At 42.5% G+C, this 27753-nt stretch overlaps 1 protein-coding gene across 1 annotated transcript; it reads left to right on the top strand.

Annotated features, from left to right (window-relative positions):
- The first annotated feature begins 1115 nt into the window (after nt 1–1115).
- LOC110489088 (serine/threonine-protein kinase 40) lies at nt 1116–27463 on the top strand. Its single transcript, XM_021561660.2, has 11 exons — nt 1116–1356; nt 5351–5477; nt 5846–5931; nt 6816–6959; nt 8079–8309; nt 8960–9012; nt 18459–18574; nt 20551–20695; nt 21212–21331; nt 21572–21656; nt 22938–27463. Exons 2-11 carry the CDS (start codon nt 5360–5362, stop codon nt 23157–23159), a joined length of 1320 nt encoding a protein of 439 aa, XP_021417335.1. The 5' UTR covers nt 1116–1356; nt 5351–5359; the 3' UTR covers nt 23160–27463.
- The last annotated feature ends 290 nt before the right edge of the window (nt 27464–27753 follow it).

Raw genomic sequence — 27753 nt, 5'->3', positions numbered from 1 at the left:
GCTGGGTGACTTCCCACATAATTCAATAGAACACTAGAATGACATGGTATGTCCCTCTCTACCTCTAAGCTCACCTTTGGTATGATTCACAGTTTCCTCATCAAAAGCTGTGGGCTGGACACTGTTAACCACACAGGCTGACAAGTGTTTCATGTGGCCAGGGGCATACGCTGTGCTGAGTCAACACACGAAGACTAGTGCAGCCCAAATCACTTTGTGCCCTTTATATCCCCCTATACCCACCCACTGGATCGAAACTAGTAGGTGGGGGAGGGATTATTGTTCCAAAAGAGGGATGCTAAATTTGGATCAGCATGGGAGGATCTGCTTGTAGAAAGGATTCATTTTTTGGGGGCCAAAGGAAATGTTAGCATAACAGGTCAGGGAGGAAAGGGAGCACATTTCAGACACATGGAACTACTCTTTTTTCAGAGTGGATCTACACCTATCATTTATGCTTCTAAGATTGCTAATCAATCAAATACATGTACTGTATGTATAATTGTGTAATACTCAAATTATCTCGTACATTATGTACGATACGTACGATAGGCATGGATTACAATGAAGGTGTAGATATGTTTGGGAGTTAAACCAAAAGCATGCTATCCATCTGAGTAGAGATGAGGATAATGAAATGAGTATAAAGTTATTGTAGCCTATTCCATTCTCAAGGGACATTCCTCTCCCTTGCTAGATCCTTTCTCATGAATGGAGGAATTGTTAGCAATCAAGGATATAAGGTTAGAATTCCACTAAGGCACCGAGATATCACAGCATGTGAATGGAGTGTAATGCTGGACTTTTTTGTTGCCACTGATTAGTTATGAATGGATACAATATTTGCCTCCTAGCTCACAATTTACTTTTTCATTTGTGTAAAACAAAGTTGTGAAACCATGTGTGCATTTTGAAACTATATCGAATTTGAATTTGACACATAGTTGAACACTGAACCACTGCTCAACGTCATGTCATTCCTAGCAATATTATCAAACACATTTCATCAGACGCTCAATCAATCAGTTGCATCTGCTAGACAACACTACTAAATCAAATTATGTTTTTATTTTTATTGGCCGGGCAAGTCTGTCAGTCATGCAATTTGCGTCATTTCCGTTGTCAGGTGGCGCTGCTATGGAAAGATGCGATCAGAAAGCTGACGAATGGAAGCTGTTCCCGAGTGGTCATTTCGGTAATAGTGGCTAAAACAAACATTGCGCGATATCAACCCTCCATATACGGTCTCCTTTGGTTGGGGGCGACAAACTGCGTATGCACCGAACAAATACTTTTAAAGAAATGTCCATGCTGTAGCATTACAACGCAGACTTTCCTCGGCGTTTTCAGCTCGAGGTAAGTTGTTAAAGAAAAAAAGACCTGAGTGAGCGAGGTGGCGAACGTTAGTAGTAGCTAGCATGTACTTTGTTTAAATGGACTCCCCGTTCTGCACAATGTGTATTTTTTTTTTTTAGCAGACAATGGGTAAATTGAAAACCGAAAATGTGAATTAACACACATACATGCACATTTGTCATTGGGGTCGTTCCGATGTGTGAACGGTGTGCATTGTTGTAATTCGGGCTAGCTTTGGGTTGCTCGTGCCGAATGGAATTTAGCAGATTTAGCTAACGTTAGTTAGGCTACCTAACATAGTTTCGCTGACGCCGAGTATCGTACATTATTTTGTAATTAACAACCACTGTTCCCATGCACTGTATATGCGCTGTGTTTTACTCATTTGTATTCGTTTTGAGAACTTATTTTGCCACAACATTGCGTTCGGGCGTGGGGCTCGTTTGTAAACGCTCGTGGGTTGTCGGTCAGTCGGTACTATAAATGGTACCTAGTTAGATTTTACTCAAGTCATGACACAAGATCAGGATGACTCAATGGCTTGTGGACAAATGGTGATTGTTGGCACTCGTGTCCGTTGTAGGAGTCAAAAGGGGGTCGTGTACACTACACTTGGGGGATTGCATCCCTGCGATGCGTGCTCCTTTTCATTCGTTTCAAATGATCGCCTGATACAATGTTGCAACTGACACCCCCTTGCAACATGCTGTCGTCGTTCCTATGTCTCTAGTTATTTTTTGGTGACCTTGTATGGCCAAGTGCATTCAAAATGTAACAATAGGCAGCCAGCTGCAAGATGATAGGTAAACCATAAGCGCGCAGAAGGCAGTTGAGGTTTCATCCAGGTACATCAACATGCCCATTACGAGCTAGCTAGGTATATTTATCATGATGTCCAATATAGTTAGAGGGTGATTGACTTGTGCAACCTCAAGTCAAGAAATCCTTTGTTCAACATCGACCACACGTGATTTGTATGAATCATCTCCTCTGACAACATTGTGATAGCTTGGACTATTATTTTTCAATTATTTATCAGGATATAGCCTAGGTTCCAGGTATGAACGTGTAAAAATGATATTTGGTTCTATTAGATTTATTTAGAGATGGCTTCTTTAGCTAGTGCTTTAGCGAATTATTTTATTTTGCAACAGAGCACGGTGTGAAATGCTTGATTCATGCTGCTATAATAGGACGTGAGTGGATCTCCAGTCATCTATGGTGGCCGTGTGTGCTCTCTCTAGCTATTTAAAGAGCGCATGTTCAGCGTGGGAGATTCTCTCTGGTGCCTTGTGTCTGATATGATTCAGTAGGCTATGTTCCTACTCTCTCTCAGTACAGTCAGCATCAGATAAAACTGCATCTTGCGCTGAATATCATTGTGCTTTCTTCGGGTGGTTTGACCTTTTGGTTCTTGAACTATTGGTAGTTGGCTTACATTCATCAAATGCCAAACTAATCTGAAGTCATGTTGTGAGCTGCCCATTTCAGGCAAGCCTAAGGTGCATGCGTTACAGTAAGGTAATTGTTTTGTCAAATGGTTTTAGGGCAGTACAGTGCTCTTGTGGAAATGCACATCACAACCTGTCGGCTCTGATTCAGTTAATAATAGTTCTTGTTGGACAGTCATTTTAGCAGCATACCCTGTGTACCATTCCATCTTTGCAAATTGCAATGGCTAACATTTAGTTTAGCCGACTCGTGTAAATAAATGGTATGTTGATTGATATAATATGCTGCTCTCCTACAGTTGCACATGTGACTGGGAGTCATGAAAAGCACTGTTCATAAGCCTCCCTGGGTGATTGATGACTGGTTGAGATGGTGAAAGACATGATTACGACAGTCTGCTCTTTGGTATCTGAAGAAATCCTCATAGAAGTGAGAATTTGTGTAGGCCCACTTTGACTGCTGCAAACTGTCCTGTCCTCACCGGAGCCAAACTGTGGCCCATGGTGGAACAGTTTCAAAATGGAAAGATGTCTTGCTTTCCGTGGCTTTGCTGTGTTGGCTAATGTGTGAGCATTTTGACTAGTTTTGCCAGTAATGCATTGAGTTTTTTGGGTGTGTGTCAGTTTCCAATGTCTACTCATGCAGGTAATTCAAATGAATTGTTATTGCCCTCTATGCTCCCACTTTGATCAGCCCGATTCTTCTCGCTCTGGAACATCTGTAGTTGGGTTGAACTTGTACTGGCATGTGTCCACTAAAGATCTACTGTCACCACAATCCTGTCTTTAGACACATTGACCTATCACCTTTGTGCTGCAGTTTCACTACAGGAAGTCGCACATTGTTTTCACTCTGAAACGATGCCTCCTTTTTACACTCTAGAACATGTCAGTTTGCACTCTTATTGGTGTCATTCCTCTGACATTTTAGCGTTTTTTACTAAACCTACTCCATGATAACCCTGGGGTGACTGAACTGAGTGATTCACCCCCCCCCCCCCCCCCCCCCCACAGTTGGTTCTTAGCATTACTTTCCTGTTATGGGAACCAGTGCGTGTTTTATCACTTAGGAACTCATTTTAGACAGGCAGCAAAAAAGCAAATACCTCTCAAAGATAGAATACCGTAGGTCCTATAGAGGTAGGTATGTTACTGTAAATAGATGTCACGATGTGTCACACACAGGTTCCCCTGGCATGTGCCTTTAGTACCTTATCGGAAATGGTAGGGTTGGTATTTATTTTTCTGTCATGAAAAAAGCTATGAGCCCAACCTTTTATGGGAAACTGTCTTCTGAGAGGAAGTCGTATCCTTTTACTGTCAATGATTATAACTCACCACATAGCCTAGGCCACAGATTTAGAGAACCGCAAACCAGTGCAGATTAAGTTTCAAGTTTTAATGTCACGTGCACTAGTATAGTGAAATGCCTTTCTTGCAAGCTCCAAACCAACAATGCAGTTATCAATGTAGTACTAAAAATGTCATAGAGAGAAGCTATATAGAGTCAGTTCCAATCAGGATATATCAGTAACAGAGTAGCAGCAGCATAAATGCTGAGTGCATGTGTGTGGTGTCAGTATAAATATGTATGTTGGAGAGTCCTGTGGGTGTGTGTATAGACAGTGCAAAAATAAAAGGGTTAACCCAGTCAGTCCTCGTAGCCATTCTGTTAGCTATTTAGCAGTCTTGTGGCTTGGGTATAGAAGCTGTTCAGGATCCTGTTGGTGTCAGACTTGATGCACCGGTACCACTTGCTGTGTGGAAGCAGAGAGAACAATCTATAGCTTGGGTGGCTGGAGTCTAACAATTTTCCGTGTCTTCCTTTCACACCGCTTGTGTGAAAGAGCTACAGCAGGATTTTCAGAAAGTAATTGCAAAGGATAAAATGAAAAAGCATGTATGCACAAAATAGCATTCAGCCTAGCCCTATTACATGTTTTGCCATCTTTAGCATTTCACCAGAATTCCACCCTTGCAGGATTTGATGTTGCAGTAATCCTACTGCGTTCTGCATCGAGGCATTTGTCATTCAATGTCAGTACATGGATGTTTTGTTTGCTTGCCACATTGTGAGGATTTAAAGCTGAGGTGTCATCTCTCTCACCAGAGACGACATCTGAATGAACCTATAATGGCTAGCCATTCACACTGTGTTAGTAAACTTGTGGGAGCGGTTTTCTATCGTGGTTGGGCGGGATTAAACCCTCCTCTCTCATACCACAAGACCGTCTGCTGCATTAGCCAAGTCAATAGAGAACTTCTGGAGAGACCCAGGTATAGTCATGCAGTTTCAGGGATGATTGAGAACTAACATATTTTCTACTGTATGACACATTGACAGAATTTTGGTCAGAATCTTAGTGTTGGAATTATGCAACTCAAGATGTATTTTTTTCTAGTGGCCTGGAAGAACATCAAGACCGTATCAGTTTGAGAGTTTTGCTTCCCTATGGTCACATTTCTGTCCCAACACCACTTAATGTGCCTACCTTGATCTGATGTTATCTGATTAGCTTTTTGTCTCTGTGTTCTTCCTGCAGAGCTCCAGCATGTCTAAGCGGCGCTCATTGGAGAGGGGGGCCGGAGAGACCTCGGGCAGGGCCAGCAAGCTCCTCTGTCCTGGAATTGCTGGAAGCAACGCCAAGAGGGCAGGTCCCTTTGTCCTGGGTAAGAGATGGGGTTTACGCAGGGGCAGAAAAGGGGAACGGTTGGCCTCTTACAACTGTGTGCGCAGGAAACTAGGAAAGAGGTGGGGGGGATTCAGTTAGCTTGAGGCAAGAATGTGAAGAATTTTTAACATTGGGTAGATGGCTCAGAATCTATTAAGCAAAGTTGATGTTTCTTCAATCTTTTCAGAAAATGTCAACTTAACTTTGTTAAACGTTAGCATAAGTTCTCCTGCTGTCTGCTAGATGACGTGTAAAAGAATGTTATGTTAGCAGGGGGTTGAAGTTTGCATGCCTCCTAATGGTTTGCATTAGGACACACACTCCTTACCTTTTGGTCATGCAGCTGTTGCCACTTCTTCCTTACAGGGCCTCGTTTGGGGAACTCGCCCGTGCCAAGCATAGTGCAGTGTCTGGCCAGGAAGGATGGGACGGATGACTTCTACCAGCTAAAGGTGAGTGGACACACAGACTGTTTCTTTTGAATGATTTATTTTCACTGTTTGGTGGAGACTAATTAGTGTCTTCAAACAATAGCTAGTTAGCTACAGTGTCCCAATAGCCTTTTGAAACTTTGACCTTCCTAAACAGACATCTTTGTTAGTGTTGAGTTATTTCTTTACGGCCCTATTTGAGTGCAGCAGCCTGCTCGTGCTTGGGCGGAAGACAAACTGTAGAGGCAATTTGTTTATTGGGGCAATCCAATAATCTGTTTTACACACAAGGTGTTTTAGGAGGAGGAGCGAGAAAGTGGCCTGCCTCCTGAGTGTGTTGACCGTAGTATGTAGGGACGTGTTTTTGCGCTGGATAAAATTAAACCAGCATGAAAAAACATTTGTTTATTTTAGTAAATACTTAATTATCATTAAAAAAAAGTTTTCTTAACTGCATTGTTGTTTAAGGGCTTGTAAGTAAGAGTTTCACTGTAAGGTGAAACACCTGTTGTATTTGGCACATGTGACAAATAAAATTTGATTTGATGTGCCAAATATGCAGGCCTGTTTTGTCCCCTCTGGCTCTTAACCCCCTCTTCCTAAGTTCTTTCCCAAGGCCTAGATCAGCTGCTGGGGTCAGCTGTTATGGTACTTTAGGCATTGTTGTGGGGTGACGACTTCATGTGGTTCATTGTTCAGGGATTTCTCCCCAGTCCCAGAGCGTCTGTGCTCGTGACCTCGGGGTCAAATTCATTAGGGGACACAGTAGTAAGATGTTTTGCAATGGGAAACCAAAAACCAAGTGTTTCTTATTGGACAATTCTAGGTAGACCCTCCCTGTTTCAGTCAGTTTTCTTCCTTTTAGTTCCTAATGAACACGACCTTGCTGCTGCTTTCTGTTGTAGATCCTGACGCTGGAGGAGCGGGGAGACGCGACCGGGGAGACCCAGGAGGAGAGGCAGGGGAAGATGCTGCTGCACACCGAGTACTCCCTCCTCTCGCTGCTCCATAACCAGGATGGAGTGGTGCACCACCATGGCCTGTTCCAGGTAAATAGCAAGTTTACTTGGTGCACCACAGACTTTCAGTTACATCGCTTGCCGCTGCAGCCAATTGTAATGTCTTTCAATGTTGAGAACTTCACAGACCTGTACTGAATTACTGTGATTGTACATTATTCTTTCTGATGAGAGACTTGCATAATTTTCTACCAACGACCCAAAGACACCCCTTCAGGGAAAAACATTCTATTCGCACCCCCTCCCTACCAACCGCACTGCACGATCCAAGTCCAGTGGAGCTTAGAGATACTTCTGTAGAGATATTGAAACACTTTTTTTTTTCTAGCATTCACTTTCCCAGCCATCCACTCTCACAGTGACTCAGCCCTCCCGCCCTTCCCATATCTTTATAACTTTGTTATTGTTCCATCTGTCGCCTCTCTTTCACAACCCTATTCCTCAACACGCTCTTACTAAAATAGCTACATTGAGCCGTGAGGCTGCGGCGTGATTCATTCAAGGCTTCAACAACGGTATTGATTGGTTTATTATAGTTCCGCCTCCAAGCGGACCAGTTAATAATGATTTGTCTCAGAAAGCCTTTAGAGGCCCAGCCATTTAAATCTGGACAAACCAATACCATTGGGGACGGGGACAGTGGTTCGCTCTGAGGTGAATAGAGAAGAATGACCTTTGTTTTTCATCTAAACCCCCCCCCCCCCCAGACTGTTCTATTCACATTGGAGATGGGATGGTTGTACACATTACTGAGCCCTGTCATCTCCTCCTCCACTGTTCTCTCTCTCTCTCTCATAGCTGATTGAAGCCAGAGTGGAATTTCACTCGGCAATGGAAGAGGTGATGGCTTATGACACATACGATTTGGATGCCGTTCAATTGTCATGTCTTTTGTCAGAATCCATATTATTTCTTACATGCTTCTAAAGAGATGCCTCAGAGTTATATTGTTCATGGCACACCGTAGCAAAATGTTTTGCAATAGAAAACCAACGTTTTATTGGACAACATTTTATTCTGTTTCGTGGCTTTTTGTTTTGTGCTTACTGAACACTACCCATATCAACAGATTGTAACACGCACAGATAAAGGATACAGTCTCCTCTCTAATCACCCTAACCAACCCGCTCTCTTCCCTGTCCACTTTAGGACCGGGCGTACGAGATTGTGGAGGACCCGGAGGCCAACAATGGCAAGGTGCGCCGACTGAAGAAGCGGATCTGCCTGGTGCTGGACTGCCTCTGTGCGCACGACTTCAGCGACAAGACTGCGGACCTCATCAACCTGCAGCACTACGTCATCAAGGAGAAGCGGCTGAGCGAGCGCGAGGCCATCGTCATCTTCTACGACGTGGTGCGCGTGGTGGAGGCCCTGCACAAGGTGAGACCGACCAACAAAACACGTACAGCACGTTCGAGGGGATCAGTTTGAGGAAGATGAGACGCAGAATCGCTAATCATGATCACAATGCGTATGCCTAATTATTTGGAATGTGAGGGGATTTGTAGATCAGTGATTCAACTCAGTCCGACTACAATGTAGCTGTTTTGAACGTTCCATCTGCTTCTTGACTAGGGTTCAGTCTGCTATGTACTTTGCAGATTTCGCAGACTTTTCATTATCTGATGGCCAGTTGTTTTGGAAGTTTAATGATTTGTAGATCAGATTATCAGGTCAGTGCCTATTGCCTTCACAGGCTGACCTTCATGATCAAGTAATTGGTCACTGACTTGACTGTATAGTCATTGAGAGCCAAGATGACGCATAGCTTTGACAATTTGTTTTTGAAAGATGTATTATGTAAGTGTGTTTTCTTTACGGTCTCCAACTTAAGTCTTGGGCATGTTCAGACAAGTCAAAATGTTGTTACATTTTTGTTATGTAGCCCCTTCGATGAGTCATCATCCAAGCTAAACCGCTCCTATAGAGCAGTAACAGCATTGACTTGAGTTGCTTTTGTACCAGTGCTTCATTCAACAGCAGTCTGATAGTGACATATCTGATCTGTCTCTACCTCTTTCACCCTGCAGAAAAACATTGTGCACCGAGACCTGAAGCTTGGAAACATGGTGCTGAACAAACGGTAAGGACTCAGTCACACTTTCATATTTGGTTCAGCCATGCGAGATGCCCCATCCAGTGTGCAACTGGCCTTCAACCCGAGCAGGGTCAAGTCCTCGCAGCCTCAAGGAAGAGCGAGATATCCCAGCCCAGTCCCCCTTCACCCCTCTTTCTTTCTCTTGCTCTCTACATTCCCCCCCCCCCCCCTCTCACGTACGAGTCAGTGACTCATTCCCTGTGGTCGGGTTTTGGAAGGCAGTGATGGGAACCTAGCGAGGAAAAAGAGGGTGCGAAGAACGTGCCCTCTTACTTTGTTCTCTCTGGAAGAGAGGGGGGGTGGAACCGCACATGGTTGGAACTCTGGCTCGAGTGCACATCAGGTCACAGTGTTGTGCTGCCGGGATCTAATAGACCCTGCAGAATGCAGCCAGTTCCTTATCCATAAAGCCCCCTTACCAACCCCCCCCCCCCCTTTCGGTCTTATGTCCCAAAATCTGAGGTTGTGTTTTACATTGAATAAAAGTACAGACTCTGGGATTCAAAATGGTACATCATACACTGTAGTTGGAGAAGTAAACATATCCCCTTTAGGAGAAGGGCATTCAAACATTTAGCTGCGATTCTTCACGTGCTCCACATTAATCCTTGGAAAACATATATTTAGAAAAGGAATACTTTCACCGAATTGCCAAATGAATTCTCTGTACATTATCTCACCAAGTTTCCTAATTAGGCAAACCATTAACAGTATTAAATTGCCTATTGTTGTAATTAAAAAAAACTTTCACATTGAACTACATTGAACTACAGTGCTGTTTTGTTTTACACCCGTTAAGCCTTAAGGCCCAACCAAGAATTCACGTCAACACGTGACTGAAAATATTTCAAGATTAAAATACTTTATTAACTTCCAAGTGCTAAAGGTAGTAGCCTAAAATTAGAGAACTTAACACAAGGGCTTAGGTAAAACAGTATCTAGGCTTTTATCATGAGATCGTTTGAGTGACTTTTTTTCAAGTTATGTTATGAACAAACTGAACAAATTTATGTCTTGCTCTTTGGAGCAGGACGTGTATTTGTCTATGGCCTTTTCATTGCAAAAGTCCTGATCTTCTCAAAAATATGTTTTGCCTGGTTGTGTCCAGTCCAGGGGATGCTTGCTCATCTCTGGGAGGAAGGACATCATTGTTGCGCAGCAGCGGAAACCTAGTTCCATCAGAGTGAAAGCTCCGTGGCCACAACACCAGGCTCCAGACAATTTTAAGCTGTAAAGGATAAAGGCAGGCACAAATAGATGAGGCATTAAAACCTTGCATACCAGCAATAACATTCTTTGAACCCCAAGCAATAAGATCAAGTACAAAGAAAAAATACCTGAAGTGCTGCTTGTTCGTCTCCTTACACTGCTGAAAGACAAATTCCAGAACAATAGGTAAAAAAAAAAAAAGAATTAATTCACCTCCTATAGCCTGTTACTAAAATGCCCTATACACACACAACCGGCTTCCAGCCAAACAATGGCATTGCAGACATTACAAGACAATTAGCAGTAGGCTGATATTCATCTTGCCTAAACAGACTTACCATGGTTAATCCATGGATTTTTTTGTCTGACTGAAGTCGCCCTAAAAAACAATGCAATTCTCTACAAGCCAGAATGTTGAATGAAATTATATTTACACTTTTACCGGTTGTATATGCTGTTGATAGGAGTTTGACTTTTTGCTGTGCCGGTAGTTTCTGTTACTTGCATTTTCAATCTCTTGACGCGATACACTATGTAAACAATATTTTTTTATTTTTTTTATTTCACCTTTATTTAACCAGGTAGGCTAGTTGAGAACAAGTTCTCATTTGCAACTGCGACCTGGCCAAGATAAGGCATAGCAGTGTGAACAGACAACACAGAGTTACACATGGAGTAAACAATTAACAAGTCAATAACACAGTAGAAAAAAGGGGAGTCTATATATACATTGTGTGCAAAAGGCATGAGAAGGTAGGCAAATAATTACAATTATGCAGATTAACACTGGAGTGATAAATGATCAGATGGTTATGTACAGGTAGAGATATTGGTGTGCAAAAGAGCAGAAAAATAAATAAATAAAAACAGTATGGGGATGAGGTAGGTGAAAATGGGTGGGCTATTTACCAAATAATAACCAAATGTGACCCGGAATGTTGTCCTCTTGACACGTTCCCTCACAATCAGCTGGATGTGTTTGTGTTTCATGTGCGAATTGCATCGGTTTTGAAAATAACAACTGGAAATACAGACAGCATACTAAAGGTTGGGTTGATAACACTTCCCTGTGGATATTTTGCATCAAATATCCCTCTGACATAGGGACAACATCGGTGGACAACCGGTAAAGTAAATTGAAATAAAGTTTGTTCATCATTCTGACTTTTTAATGGGACTATTCGGGAATGCTGAGCCTACACGTTAGAGACGAGTAACTATTTCACTCTCGAATTCTAAACGAGGCTAGTATTAAGCTAGTTGAACATGTGTAGATAGCTAGTTATTTAGCCATTTAATGTGTCCCTGTCACTTAACTTGGGGTTTGATTAGCTTGCTAGTCGATTAGCATTCGCACCACAGTGGCTATTTTCGGTAGCTAGCTAGTTAAACATAATAAACTGACACGCATATTATCGTCATGGCTTTGCACATCAGCAATCAACTAACTGCAGAATGCAACTGGCCATCTCAGCTAGCTAGCCGCCTATTACGTTACCTGTATGCAACTGTCTAGCTAGCTAACAATGTAAATTACTTTTTTTATACAGTTGAGACTAACTCTTGGTTTTAACTGTTAGAATATGATTCATGACAGACATAAAAAAATACATATATATATCCTTCCCACTCTGTTTTAAAGTAGACTTTTGCCACAGAAGAAAGAGCTGTGTCGAGACCAGCAGCTGTATTCAGGACCACTCTGTTATTTAAAGCTGTAGCTACACTTTGCATGTCATTGATGAAAATGAGTTAATCCAAAGGAGTTTACAAATATCTGCGGTAGCAGAGAGGACGTGCCATGTGACAGGGAAGCCTCGAGTGACAGAATTGCTCTTTCTTGGGAATGACCCACAACCTTTATCTCAACCAATCATGGCTAGGCAATATTCTGTATTTTCTCCAGGGCGAAAACGCTTTGTGATTTTACAGGTTACGTACAAGTTTCTTATTAAGAAAGTTCACATTTTCAAAAAGGCATTTCTGCAACAACAAATACATGTAGAAGAGAATTTTATTTTATTTTATTATTATTTTTTTTAACTTTTGAATGCCTTGTGTGATCGGGGCACATATGCGCGGAGTGTGTGTGTGAACGGAGTGCATGCTAGTGAGGACGGTGGGGGGTTGTGCACTAGTGATCTGGGAACAAATCAATAGTTGCATATCGAAGACACATTTCAGTTGAACCCCCTTTCCATATCAAAATATTTGACAGTAATTGTATCATTTTGACCGTGGCAATATTGTTTTCTTGCTAGTTTGCTGTACCTGCACCAAAACTGAATCATTTTTCCTTCATAGCTAGTTCTCCTTTTTGTGAATAGGGAGACTATTTATTTTCAGCACTTATTTCCATGGCTGATCAGAACTTGTTTACTCATCCTCTCGCTTGTCCCTCTGTAGCAAATATGTTTGGAGCATTGAATCACAATAAAATCGCTGTATTGACTCGCAATACATATCGTATCGGCACCTAAATATCGTATTGTGAGGTCCCTGTCAAATCCCAGCCTTATTGTGCACCCAGAGCCTCTCAAAACCCTGCTGGATTTCTTTATTTTTGTTGTATGTTTTTAAAGACACAGGTTTCTTTCTTTTTTTCTTTTTTTTTTTTACAGTGAATGTGTTTTTAGCTGTTATCTTGGGCCCATGAAATGTAGGAGTATGCTAGTGACTGTTTTGTAACTGATCAACAGAGTGCAGGCTTTTTCAATTCCTCCTCTTGGCTCCATGTGCTCATAGTATGTCTATGTGTAGACTATTAAACAATTGAGAATGTGGCATATTCATGGGTCTAAATGGGTTTCATTCATGTATATACATTCATATCTAAATACTAGTGCCCATACATCACCTAAAATCATATTAGCCACTGCAAGGAAGTGTTTACTACCTCAATTCCTTCTCTTTCTCTTTCCCCCCCATTACACACGAACATACTGTGCAGCAGTGCATCTCAATCCGGGTCAATTTAAGGCTTGATGATTTGTTGAATTAAGCCAAAACAAAAGTGGTCAACCTTTTGGATCCTCAGGACCAGGACTGGGAAACACTGCTGTACACACTGGGAACTGAGCCGGCCTGTGCCCGTAATGGTGAGCGCTGCAAAAAAATCAAAGTGCAATTTTTGTACCATATATTGCTATTTTATTTGAGCTGTATAGATCAAAACACTTGGCTCTGCTGTTGGCATCACACAATTTAGAATGACCATACTATTTATGTGGTTGGAATACAGTGGGCACTTGGAATGCAGTTTTGTTTGGTATGAAACTAATGGGAAAAGGGGAGGAGTTGGTATGACAGTAGGAACCAAAGTGTTGGTCAGGGTTTCCCATGGGACCCTAATTAGATTTCAATAGGTACATTCACAAAGAATTTAATAATCTTTATATTTTCCTCTCTGATTTTAAGAACAAGCTGTTGTATAACCAATGCTGATCTACTCCCACTGGTATCAAGCTGTATTAGAGCAAAAGTTTGCTAGCAAGATTTGGAGTTAGCTAAATTCAGCAGCTTGGTAAGACCAACAAACTAGTGTTTTGCAGAGAGCAAGTTACACAAATGAATAATAGAATGTGGATTTTTATATAAGTGAATAGCTACATCGTTCATGTTTGGACAAATCTGTTGAGAGCTTTCTGTTCAGTCAATGCATGCATAGATTGGTTGGTTGTTTAGCAACAAAATAAAGGCGTGCGCAACTAAGGAGGGGGGAATAGAAGGGGTTGGCTTAGGAATGACAACATGTAAGCTATATTTCATCTGTTTATTAACATTTGCACCATGAGCAATTGTCTCTCAAATACATTGTTAGTTATTGGTTAGCTAGCTAGTGATTATTTTTTATTTTTTACCATATTTGCATTAACATGAAATCAGTCAAAACACCTCCAAAACAAGATGAAACAAGCCACTTACGATTCCCCACATGGCCGTTTCTTATTCTTTCTAGCAATCTGGCCATCCAGAATTTCAACAACACGCTGACTTCTGCACTATGGAGGCATGCACATCGTTTTCGTGACGTTGTCAGCTAACCCATCTATAGTGAATCTAGAACGATATCGCAGCCTCTTGCGACTTGGATGTCAATATCGCAATTTTATATTAATCGTGCATCCCTAGTGAGCACCAATTCGGCAGCTGTAGTGGTGATGAAACGAAGTGTTTTGTTCTGGCCGGTGGGGCTGCTGAACAGAGCAGACGAGTGGAACACTGTCCCAGCTGGAGACAAAAGGAGAGGCCTGCCAAAGGCCTTCCATAGCTCAGGGCTGACTCACCATGGACACACACGTCTCTCACTCACTCACTCTCTCTCTCACACACACACACACCCAGCCCTCTATTTACTTTCCCTCCCTCTGTCTGTCAGAAGCGTTTTTTTTCTCACACACTCTGCTCGTTACTCCTTTTTCTGTTTTTCACGATTCCTTTCTTCCATTCCTTGTCATTGTCTTCCTTTTTTGTATTTCGCCTTTGCTCTGCGTGTTTCACGTGTCCTCGCTGAGTGTGCATGCATACAGTATGGGGGCTGGATGGATAGAGATGTATGGAGGAAGGCCTCACCCAGATTTGGGATATGCGACAAACCATTTTACACCAGACACTTGTACATGTGTGAAACAGGACAAATGTAAGCACCTCCTATTTGATCTTGGATCACTGTGCACTTTTACCACCCTGTGAAGTTAATAACTTATTTCAGCTGTTGCCTAATAAACTCCATGCTTTCCCCAGTCCTAGTGGTAGGACGACACAACATAGCCTATCATCGTGTGAATCCAAGTTTACATCGATATGATTGCTATCATATAAATATTTGTGCGTAAAAGCTGGCATTTCTCGCATAATACATTTTAGACACAAAAAAGAACCAACCTTGTCGAACAAACAAATTGCATGCCAACATTTAATGTACCTGCATTTCCTGTTTCCATCAGGAAATGCAGTTCAGGTAATTTATCTGCTTGAAATGGATGGATGGAATGAGGCTGTTATTGTATCTTGCCAGCAAGTTATTTTAAATAGCTGGTGTTTTGTAGGCTAGTAATTTTTAAATGAACTGTTACATTGCGGGTGTACTTTAGGCTTGTAAGATGTTTGGTTGATTGCAAACTAGAATCTAGAGGCTGCACTTGTCAGGTCATCTCTCTCTCTCTCGCCCGTCTCTGCACAGTCTTTAGACTGAGTTGCGAATAGTGCTTGTTTGTCAGTATGCAGTCAGTCAGCTGACACTTGACGATGACATCAACATCTCTGCATATATTCCCACTGACTGTGCTGAAGATCAGTTTACACCTGTACAATCTTCTTCCCTCCACCAACTTCTCCCCGTCCTGCAAAGCTCAGTGTGCAGTTTCATTGTCAGGAATTTGCTTATGCTGGAAATAAACTTTGCAAATCAAATTTTTAAAAGGGTTTGGTTGATGGTGCCGGGTTCACAAATAAGTAAAAAAGCAACGTTACAAAAATAGGAACATCTTTTAGTAGATTTTCGAAGTCCATCTGTGTTTAAAACTGGAAAGCGAAGTTGACTTTTTTTATAATGTAAATTGTGTTTGATGGGACAAAAGTCATGCACAGGTAAATCCCCAAAATGTTTGAGAGAAGTCCTTGACCTCACAACTGTTCTGTTTTTCTGAAAATTAAATCTCAAATATGGCTTCAATTGAGGGACACTTGCTGAATTTATTTATTTTATTTTTTTGTGCAATTTGTTGAGCTTCGTGTGGAGCCAACGGATGCCATATTCAACCCCTTTCCCATCAGTCAAGTTATTTTGGGCAGGATGGGGGGGAGTCACTGGGGATGTGGAGGTTTCTGGTTTCCTGTCTCCTGGGATCACATGACCAGAAAGTGGAGACGGTGTGGTTCTTTTGGTCCCTCCAGTCCTAAGGGTCCCTCTCACGAGGCGAACACGCTATCTCATTCATGGAGAGGATACAGAGTAAGAATAGCAACCGCAGTTGTGTGATGCATGCAGGCAAAAGAAAGGCCCCCTTCATAAAGTAGCTTTATCGAGAGCCCTTCAAGCGTCACCTCCTGTCATTGTGAATTCATTATAGACGGCTCATTTTCACAAATCATTTTGAACAGCCTCAGATGGTAGACTGTAGACAAAGGTTTCCTCTTCAAAAATGTTTTTACAATGTGGCATTTTCTTCACAGCAATTAACCTTAGCCCAAATGTGGCCTTCTGTCTTAGTGAGCAGAGTGTGAACTGCATACAGTGTGCAAGTGAGAGAGAATAGGGGAAGCTGCATTGACCTCGGTCCTTGGAGAAACGGGATGTGGGTGAGACCATGATCTTGAGTAGACCATGGTGCTAAATTGCAGTTGTGATTGTGTAGCCTGTGCGTGCTTGCGTGTGTGGGTGGACTTAAGCCTGTGTGTGCACTTTTCCTTATGTGCTTTGCATACACATTCGTCAACCCTATGGCATGCAGGATTAGTCATCGAGATAATTATCCCAAACCACAGGTTGACTCACATGTTTGTCAGTGTAGCCTTTTTTAAATTTCCTCTCTCTCCATGTTCTGGAAAGAACAGATACTGTATGAAGGCCTACCATTAAACCCTGCATGCCCCCCCCCCCCCCCCCCCCCCACACACACACACACACACACACACACACACACACACACACAAACAGTTTATCTACGATGACTCATGCAAACATCTGATAGGCCTATGATGTTTCCACAGAAACCAATATGATGTCCCTAGCAACAGTGCTTGAGCGCCAGACTGTCTGGAGTTTACCCTAGCAACGGTGCTTGAGCGCCAGACTGTCTGTCTGGAGTTATCACTGTCCTCCTGGTTTGGAGTTGTCCCTTCAACTGGTGGTGGTGGTCGTATTGTCTTGTTTCTTTTAAACTTCCTTAGGTTTCTTTTAAGATGATGCAAAAGAGTCCATAATGCTATGGTCATAACTGTGATGGTCAAATTAAGCAGTGAGTGAACTCAGCCAGCATCTGTTGAATTATTTCATGAAGCACCCTTTGTCTCCCAGGCCTACCTAACACTTATTTTTTTGTGTGATGATGAGGCAAACTTTAACAATCAGGAAGTGAAGTGGTTTCCTGGGTCATATAAGGGCAGTGGTTCCTAAACTTATAGTCCTCTACCCCTTCAAACATTCAACCTCCAGCTGCCTACCCCCTCTAGCACCAGGGTCAAGGCACTCTAAAATGTTGTTTTTTTTGCCGTCATTGTAAGCCAAATTGTGAATGACTCGCCACAGGTTAATGAGAAGGGTGTGCTTGAAAGGATGCACATACCTGCAATATTGGGTTTTTGGAGAGTCTTAAATCATTTTCCACAGTCTGTAGCATGAAAACTAAATACAGGCAGTGAGGGCTGAGAATCCAATCCAAACTCCCAGGGCTTATTTTTCAAATGGTTGTTTTGTTTCTAAATGTCTGCGCACGAGTGAATGTTTCATGTTGTGAGAGTACTTTTGCGTATACTGTACAGTCACACTGTGGCTGAGGAAGGGCACTACTCCCAATATAAGTGAACCCCAAATCAATGTAGTTCTCATATTTGCGCCTTTTTAATGGTCCAACGTCCCTGTCTGTTCGGTGGAGGAATTGATGCAGCTCGGCTACATCAGATTCGCAACTGTCGGTGTCCATGCTAGCTGGGCTAACAACAAATGTAGAATTACTGATGCTAGCATTGGATGTGCTCATGGAAGCAGAACAACTTGTTGTCGACAGGTGTAATACTGCTTGTAGTAGCAGTACTACCATTAGAGCTGGTGGACGCGGGCCTTACATTTTTTTTTATTTTTATTTTTTTACCATTTTATAAATTTTCGCAAACAGAATGAACAGCAGCTACGTTTGGCTACATACGGACTGTTAGTGGAATTCCTGCGAGAGAGTGACTGTTTTAATGTGATAGGATGTTAATTATTTGACTAGACTACATGTTTTTGACATTGTTATTTCGCTGAATACTAGATGGTTTTATTTTGGACAGTGAAACGATGCTATTCAGGCTGTTTAAATGGACTGTTTGAAAATGTGAAGGGAATTTTTTTATTTTTGTTTATAAAAAAATATAAAATGTGAATCATATTTTTATTTGGCGTGCCCTTGACGGCATTGCGGGTACTTGTACTCCTGTTTGGGAATACCTGCATTAGGGCATACTGTTTCATTCATCTACTGAATATGACCCTGCTGTGTGTTGGTGTCTCTGTACCCTAGAACTCATCGGATTACCATCACCAACTTCTGCCTGGGCAAGCACCTGGTGAGTGAGGACGACCTGCTGAAGGACCAGCGAGGAAGTCCAGCCTACATCAGTCCTGACGTACTGAGTGGTGAGAGGACACACACACACACACACACACACACACAGATGGCATGTGAAGGGGAAAGGAGAAGGAAGTTCTCTGTAAGTCTGTCACGAATGCTACTGACTGACTGCCAAACACAATCGCATAACAGTTCCAATTGAAACTTTCATATTTCCATGCTTACTTTATGTAACGAGAGGATGCAAATCACGTAGGCCTATTGATTTCCAAGGGTAATTCACATGTTATTTTTGTAATGTGGTTTGACTGATAAGCTCCTGTTATATATTTTACTGTTCGGTTGAAAATAAGGGTCATTCTAGTTTAATCTGGGTCGAGCTGGGAATCTGCGAGTCAGTCAGGAGGCTTGCGTAATGTTTGGCAGTCCGCTGTTGGTTTTTCCGGTTATTAGGCAACACCGCCTATTTTGCAAATTTGGAACATTTAGTGCAGGCTGACAGTGGCTGAAAGTATCTCCAGGCTTTTTTTTTTTTTTTTCATTTATTGACTTGATCATCTGTTGCATGATGTTCTCTCGTGATAAGCCATGTATTATGGTATGTGTTGTTGATTTGTTTGGTTTTTATTGCAAATATGTATACTGTGCTACATTTTGCTATTTAGTTTAATCGCTTGCTGCAGAGACAGCACACAATATTCCATCACTCGGTAGTTTGTGCAGGAACGTCATGCATACACTGAGGTTCTAACCATTTGCAAAGTTATTCTCAGCCCTTCGGTCTAGACACAATTGGCGGGAAATGTGTGAAAAGAGCAGATTTGTCTGGTGTTTGCTTCCCTCTCTCCATTAAAACACAATAACCTCGGCATATATGAGCGGAACATTGACAAGTTGAAAACAGAACAATGAAACTGACCACTAGTGAGTCACACTGATGACTCACCGAGAGGGAAACTACTCCAAATCCCTCCCCCCTGTGTGTGTTTGTGTGTGTGTGTCAACTGCATTACCTTTATTGCCCCATGGGCGGAGGGAGGGAAGCAACTGCCGCCACCTCTTTATAACAACACTTGCCTCTGCTCTTAAAGCAGAGCACCATGCTCATTGCTCCTCCCTTACCATCACTGGCTTCTGACTCATCATGCTTTTACTGTTTCATAGGTTTAAGAATAATGGCGGTATGGTATTGCCAGATGTGGTTGGGAATTTTTTGGGGAAAGATAAGCCTAGACCTGCAGTTGGAGAGTGGTAGTCACATTGTCTTCTGTTTGTGTTCCATTGGTTAATCATTCGTTATGTGGTTGATGATGAGATATTCTGGGTATTACGTATGGTTTTAGAGGAGGATAGTGGGTTGAGGAGTAACAACAAACGATGTTTGTGGTTGAATTAAGATTCGAGTGTGATTGTACTGGTGCATGTATGTACATGCACCATACTGTTACATGATATGTAAGCCTATATGCAAAACATGTTTTTAAGGAAGCGTCATTTTCTCAGTTGCAAAACGTCAAACATTAACCAGGTTTCCATCCAAACTTTTTATGTAAGAACATGTGACACTTTGTGTCTGACAACAGGCCTGATGGAAACGGTAAACTTTCCAATTGTCGACAAAACAAAAAATACATTTTTTTTTAAATTGTCAGGAAAATTAATTATGTGAGATGCTGGTTGAAATTATTTTATGCTCATTAATATAATAACATATTGATAACTTGGACTCAGGCGACGATGTTGTTTGGTCCCACTGACTTCCCACAATGACTGCACGCAAAAGCATGCAGTTTATTAGGCTACAGATGAAATAAATGATTAACTTCACAGGATGGTGAAAGTGTATAATGTGCTTGATGCTCCTTTCCAATAAATATCAAGGGTCTTATTCTCGTGTCAATATTGTCGATGCTTGGCTGCCGTTTGACAAAAAAATGTTTTTGTTGTTGTTCAGAACAGTAATCTCATGTAGGCTGTCGCCAATTGAAAAGAGACCGAGCTCGTGAAACATTTTAAATTAATCCAGCGTCTTCCTTTGCAGGCCGGCCATACCACGGAAAGCCCAGTGACATGTGGGCCCTTGGCGTGGTGCTGTTCACCATGCTCTACGGCCAGTTCCCCTTCTACGACAGCATACCTCAGGAGCTATTCCGCAAGATCAAGGCTGCAGAGTACTCCATCCCAGAGTAGGTCAACATACAACCCCCCCCCCCCAATGAAGTACCACATCCCATACAAAACCACACAAGCATTATTGTTCCATGCACCCCCATACAGTGTTGCGTGCTACATGTCATACGACACCTTCCATTCCATACAGCGCCACACAGGCATTGCTCAAGGACCCTTTTTATACTGCGTTGGTGTGAATTGGAAGACGCTGCAATGATGCTTATGACAGTTGGTCTACTCAAGGACTTTGGCAGACTTGCGTAAAAGTTCTGAACTAATAGTAATATATGCCATTTAGCAGATGCTTTTATCCAAAGTGACATTTTACGTACAGTTGGTCCTGGGAATTCGAACCCACTATACTGGCGTTGCAAACGCTACGCTATACCAACTGAGCTACAGAGGACCATGCGTTTGTTGGTTCCTCCTATGTATTATTCAACAGTTTCTCCTTCTGGAACTGAAGACTATAAATATAACCCTTCCCCCCTTTTCCCTCTCTTTCTTCCTTTTCCTCCCTCTCCCCTCAGGGACGGGCGTGTGTCGGAGAACACTGTGGGTCTTATACGGAAGCTGCTGGTGCTAGACCCCCAGCAGAGGCTGACCGCTGCCGAGGTCCTGGAGTCTCTCAGCGGCATTATTGCCTCATGGTGAGTCACGGCCTCCTGGTGGACAGGGAGAGAACTGTAAATATTGGCAGTAGTGGTTTGTGGTTGAAAAAGTACTTAACAATATACTCTCATCTGGTGTGAGAATATCATCTATAATGCCATCAAGATGTTTATTTTGGTGCAACATAGCGTAATAGGTTAATTTAAACGCTGCACAATAGAATCACCAGTCAACCCTTGCTGTGTCGATAAACTGTCTTTTGTGTGTGTGCTTTGTAGGCAGTCGGTATCCTCTTTGACTGGTCCTCTTCAGGTTGTACCGGACATCGATGACCAGGTCAGCCACCCAGAGCATCTCCAGGAGGTGAGATCCCTGTGGTCAACAACCCCCTGACCCTCCTTCAACCTTTAGCATTAGTGCATGGCTAATCCTCAGAACTTCAGCTCACCCAAAGCCTTCTGGGGAACAGAGCCAAATGCTCCTCCCTTACTGACTGGTGCCTTGGTGTTTGTTCTCTCAGTGCCACCATGAGGCAAGCACTTTCATCACATTTGAATCCAGTCTTTTTAAATCTAAAGGTGTTGTAAGAAATACAAAAGTGTGTTCAGGTGTGGCTTGACAAACATTCTCAGTCATAAAGCTGTATTTTCAAATCACAATCGAATTTTATTTGTCACACGTGCCGAATACAGCAGGTATACCTTACAGTGAAATGCTTACAAGCCCTAACCAACAATGCAGACATTTTTTAAATATATAATAATAAATAAAAGTAACAAATAATTAAAAGGGCAGTTGTAAAATAACAATAGCTAGGCTATATACAGTTGGCACCGGTGCGGGGACACCGGTTAGTTGAGGTAATATGTACATGTAGGTAGAGTTAAAGTGACTATGCATAGATAATAACAGAGTAGCACCAGTGTAATAGTCTGGGTAACCATTTGATTAGATGTTCTAATAAAGAAGTCTTATGGCTTGGGGGTAGATGATGTTTAGAAGCCTCTTGGACCTAGACTTAGTGCTCCGGTACCGCTTGCCTTGCGGTAGCAGAGAGAACAGTCTATGACTAGGGTGGCTGGAGTCTTTGACAATTTAGGGCCTTCCTCTGACACCGCCTGGTATAGAGGGCCATGTTAGTTTGTTGGTGACATGGACACCAAGGAACTGGAAGCTCTCAACCTGCTCCACTACAGCCCCGTCGATGAGGATGGTGGCGTAAGTTAATCAGCTCTGTTTTGACAAGGATGCTGATCTCTTGATCATTAACCAGGCTCTCTAACTTGTGTTTATTGTGTAACAGTATCTCTGTGTAACAGCAGGGTCGTGTTCAGTGGGCACCAAACAGAAGACGACTAACAAACTGGGAAGGGACTACCTGGACTTGGTAGACCTGGTCCAACCTGTTGGAATGTCTTAAGACATTTTCCATGTCCTCTAATGCAGGGGTTTTCAAACCTCTCCTCAGGGACACCCAGCCATTCCATGTGTTTGAGCTATACCAGATCTAGTACACCTGATTAAACTAATCAATAACAAAATTGTAAAATGTCTGGGGGTCACTGAAGAGTTTTGAAAACCACTGCCCTGATGAACACGACCCAGTGTGTAACTAACTAATAAGCATTTGTCTCTCTATCCCAGGTGAAAATGACGGAGGAGTCGTCACAGTACGAGTTTGAGAACTACATGCGCCAGCAGCTGCTGCTGGCCGAGGAGAAGAACACTATTCACGAGGCCAAGGCCAGTTTCCTCGCCAAGCGCCAGTTCAGCTCCATCCCGCCCGTGCGGCGCCTGGGCCACGATGCCACACCCGTCAGCCCTCTGGACGCAGCCATCCTGGCCCAGCGCTTCCTCCGGAAGTAGCCCCTTCACCCATCACCTTGCCCTCTGGGGGACAAGTGGGGTGGGGGACAAGGGTTGGGTCGGGAAGGTACCCTGAAACTAGTATCTATGGGAGCTTAGCCCGACCCTCCCTTGGGTAGAGGGATCCCTAGCTGTGGAGAGTTAGGTAGGTGGAGTGGGAGCAGATGGGTTTCACACTTCAAGTCTGGGTGTCGGTGGTGTGCACAGGAATGACATGGCTGGAGAATCTGAAGATCTCAACCAAAGGCTCCCACTGTACCCTCAGCCAGCCAGCTAGCTATGGGCACATATGGACTCAGCCAGCCAGCTATGGGCACATATGGACTCAGCCAGCCAGCTATGGGCACATATGGACTCAGCCAGCCAGCTATGGGCACATATGGACTCAGCCAGCCAGCTATGGGCACATATGGACTCAGCCAGCCAGCTATGGGCACATATGGACTCAGCCAGCCAGCTATGGGCACATATGGACTCAGCCAGCCAGCTATGGGCACATATGGACTCAGCCAGCCAGTTATGGGCACATATGGACCCAGCCAGCCAGCTATGGGCACATATGGACCCAGCCAGCCAGCCAGCTATGGGCACATATGGACCCAGCCAGCCAGCCAGCTATGGGCACATATGGACTCAGCCAGCCAGCCAGCTATGGGCACATATGGACCCAGCCAGCCAGCTATGGGCACATATGGACTCAGCCAGCCAGCTATGGGCACATATGGACTCAGCCAGCTATGGGCACATATGGACTCAGCCAGCCAGCCAGCTATGGGCACATATGGACTCAGCCAGCTATGGGCACATATGGACTCAGCCAGCCAGCCAGCTATGGGCACATATGGACTCAGCCAGCCAGCCAGCTATGGGCACATATGGACTCAGCCAGCCAGCCACCTATGGGCACATATGGACTCAGCCAGCCAGCCAGCTATGGGCACATATGGACTCGTACAGGCCAGGGGGATACCAGACACGCATGTGTGTTTGGACATGGAACCCCCCCCCCCCCACCATTTGTTTCTCTCTGCTGAGACCTGGTCATCGCCCTCCTACCTACCCCCATTTATTCTTGAAAACCCTGAGCAATACAGGGCCAGAAGGACCATGTAGCAACCTTCCTCTAACCTCCCTCTCCTCAACTCTCCAAACTAAGATCACTTGATCATGGATGTAATTCACTCTCTTTAGTTTCCTCATAACCAAAATTATCTGGACTAGTCCCGTCTCTAAGCTGAAGACTTCAAATCTACCTCTCTCAATCTTTACTTTTATTTTTTTGTGTGGATTTTAAACCATGTCCACCATTCTCGGAAAACAAGGAATTGTCGGGGTAGTGTTGTCACCGTAGACAGAAAGCATTACTATGTTTTGGTGCATAATGGTTTGGAATGTGGGATATGAATAAGCTTTTTTCCTAATGACTAATAAGTAGCATTTTACCCTTCTATCTATTCTACATTGAAAATGCTAACTATCAAAGGGTGGCCAAATCGACTACTTCTGTCTTTAACTCTAGCAGATGATATTGTTTTCTTGCTTTTGCTCTCACCCCCATTTTTTTTTGCATTTAGGTGTCAAGTACCTGGAAGAGCTGGATGGGGCGACGTTTATTAGATGTTTAATGTTGATCCTCTTCCGTTAATGCTCTTCTAATTGGCATCTTTGGTTAATAATCACGACGTGGACACTATCATTTTTGGGGGGTGGTGAAATCATGGCGCGTCTTAACTGATTGTTAGCCAAGGAAATGATACCTCCCCCACGTTCACCACTGAACAACTTCCAGGTATTCAACTTCCCGGTTTATCCTGTGACATCATTATTGTGAGACAGGTATTGGGCATGAATTTGAATGAATGGTAATGCCAGTGATTGTCATTGTGTAGATAAGTGTGATTCGGGCCAGGGGTGTATTAGACTAAGCCAGAGCCTTTTCAGTGGTAGGTGCCGACTAGAGCCACGTTATTGAAGCCCGGTGAGTCAGTGCAGATCCTTAAACTAACCATCCTTCCAAATCTGTTTATCTTGCCTGCCTCAGTTGCTCGCACACACTGAGAACATACAGGCTTTTCTAAGACTGTCTGGACTGCATGTGTCCGCTATGAAAGATGGGCATCCCTCATTTTGCCCCGGTCTTAGTCATGAATGCTCTAGTGCGTAGCCAAGTTTAAAATCAAACGAAACCGTGATGATCATAGTAGCTCTCCCTTTTAGCTGTTGTAAGTTATAATGTAGTAGCTGAGCATGAAAGACTTACTATGGTGTTGATAGTGATAATTGAATAGTGTAATATTTCATAGAGAAACTCAACAGTGAGGTTGTCTGTCGCGTTGTGCACATTCTCAAGCCTCCCTCTGCTGGCGGTGCCGTAGTGGTGACAAACGTCGTGATCAATCCAATCATTCTGCACAGACGCTAACGGCTGTTTCGTCTAAAGTACACTAGTGTCCTTGAAATACGATGACATTGCTAAAGTAGGAAGATATTTAGTACGAAAAATGTTTGCCATTATGTCGGCAAATTTACTTTAGACAGATGGCAATGTTGTCATTTGTTAGCAAAGTTTGTAAAAAAATAGCTGCCAATGTTGCTAAGCTACTAACTCGTGAACAATATTAGTCATCTGTTCACATAAGCTTGCCCATCTTTATGAGTATTTGCATTGCTTAGACCTTCACCCTATTTATATCCAAATTGATCACGAGTAGAAACTTGAGTCAGTTTTGTCCTATTTCATTGTAAATTGTCTTTTTCCTCAATTTCATGTATGTTAATTTTGTTATTTATTCACTGTCCATTTTCAGGCATCAAATCCATTTTCCATTTTTAGCTTTAAGCAAGAAGTGTTCTGGTTTCATTTGTTTCTCCAAACATTCAAACTTGAGCTGCCATTGCAGTTTTTTCTCCATCAGCCATGTTCATTAAAGATCTCTTTTTATATTTTATTTTACCATTGCCACACACTTGTGGTCGATTTAAGCTACACTAATAATGAGACTGACTCTGCATAGTTCTATTTTTTACACAAATAATCGTGCATTATGATGATTTATGGTAGTGATCTGTTTATTACCCGGATCCCAGTTCTGTTTGTGCAGACTTGCCAACTCCTGTTTCCTTGACAATGACCAGCACAAACAGATCTGGGACCAGGCCAACTGTTTATCGCCCCATACCAGACTTTTGGTCAGTATGTAAATATAATACCATCATTACAGCGACAACACCAGTAGAGCTTCCATCTAGTGGAACGATACCAGCTCTGATCAGGGGTACATTCAGTAAGGTGATATGTTGCAGATAGGAATGTGATGAATAGAACTGACATGATTCCAAATTCAACATGACAGGAAATCATATCTTCATCTGAATGTTTTGTAACATTGCACACTCTTGAACAGCCCTGCTTTAACACAAATTATATATAGACATGCATTAGATGCAATGCTAGCCACCACCTTTTGAGAAAAATAAATAGATACATGTAATGAGATGTTAGCTTTTTTCCCACCTCAATGTGAATTTCTGGGTATAAAGCAGTATTGTAGTTGATAGTGTGTCAGTAGTTCATGAGAAAAGGATATTTTGTGAACTCCACAGCCCTTGCTGAAGTTGAAGGCAAATTTGTGATCCCGTCTTACTTGAGGGTGACCATAACCCACTATTGGATATAAATATGCAGGTTTATTAGGTAAGACCCTTGATAGTAATGTATTATCTGAAGCATTATCAAGATAGTGTTCACATTTGGCTGTTGGACTTGTCCCAGTTGTCTATGAAAGTTGTCCCCTTCATAGATTTTCTGTGGACTGAAAGCACCATACGAAGCATGATCTTGAGCTCTTTGTAAAATGTGATTTTGCATGATTTTTATTTTTTACTTTCAAGGTGGTCCCACAATTATAATTGCCTGAAATCAACCAACCAGGGAGAATTGGAAATTTGAGTCTTACAGAAAAACCTAATGTTTTTCATAATACAACTGATTTTTCATTTAATGAACATTCAACTTAAGTTTTCATTTTTACTATAATTCAAAAATATTGGAAATATCTGTCAGTTTAACGATGTATTTGATTTGCTGAATATTACAACTGGAAAATAGATGGTGTATGATGTGGTGGTAAAAAATGGTTGAAAACCAGCAGGATTTGTTGTAAGCTGCTTTGTTGGATATGAGCACCTAATACAAAAACCTGGCTAATTGTACAGAGATGAAAAAAAAGTTTGTATAAAAGACATATTTTTGTACTTCATCAAATCTCTACATGCATGTCAGCAATAAACTTTGATATGGAAAAGTACGCTATTCCTACCATTTTATTTTATGTGAAACGTTGAATGTTGACAATACTTCCTGTCATTGCCAGTAGGTGGAGTACTTTCTCAAAGAATATAAATATATTTGATCTATCTATAACCAAGAACACCAGATATTGTGTGATAACCCCAAGTGTTGAATCCTAAATCGTCAATGAAACCCTATGTATTCAGTTCACAAAATGGAAATGAATGGTTATCTTCCTGTAGTTATTACTCTTCAGTCTGTCTCATGCCGTTACAGAATGTGTATCAACTCCCTGCAGAGAGA

Source organism: Oncorhynchus mykiss, chromosome 2 (genome assembly GCF_013265735.2).
Source record: "Oncorhynchus mykiss isolate Arlee chromosome 2, USDA_OmykA_1.1, whole genome shotgun sequence".
NCBI classification, from domain to species: domain Eukaryota; kingdom Metazoa; phylum Chordata; class Actinopteri; order Salmoniformes; family Salmonidae; genus Oncorhynchus; species Oncorhynchus mykiss.
The sequence above is the reverse complement of the archived record's forward strand: the minus strand, read 5'-3'. Positions and strand labels throughout refer to the sequence as shown.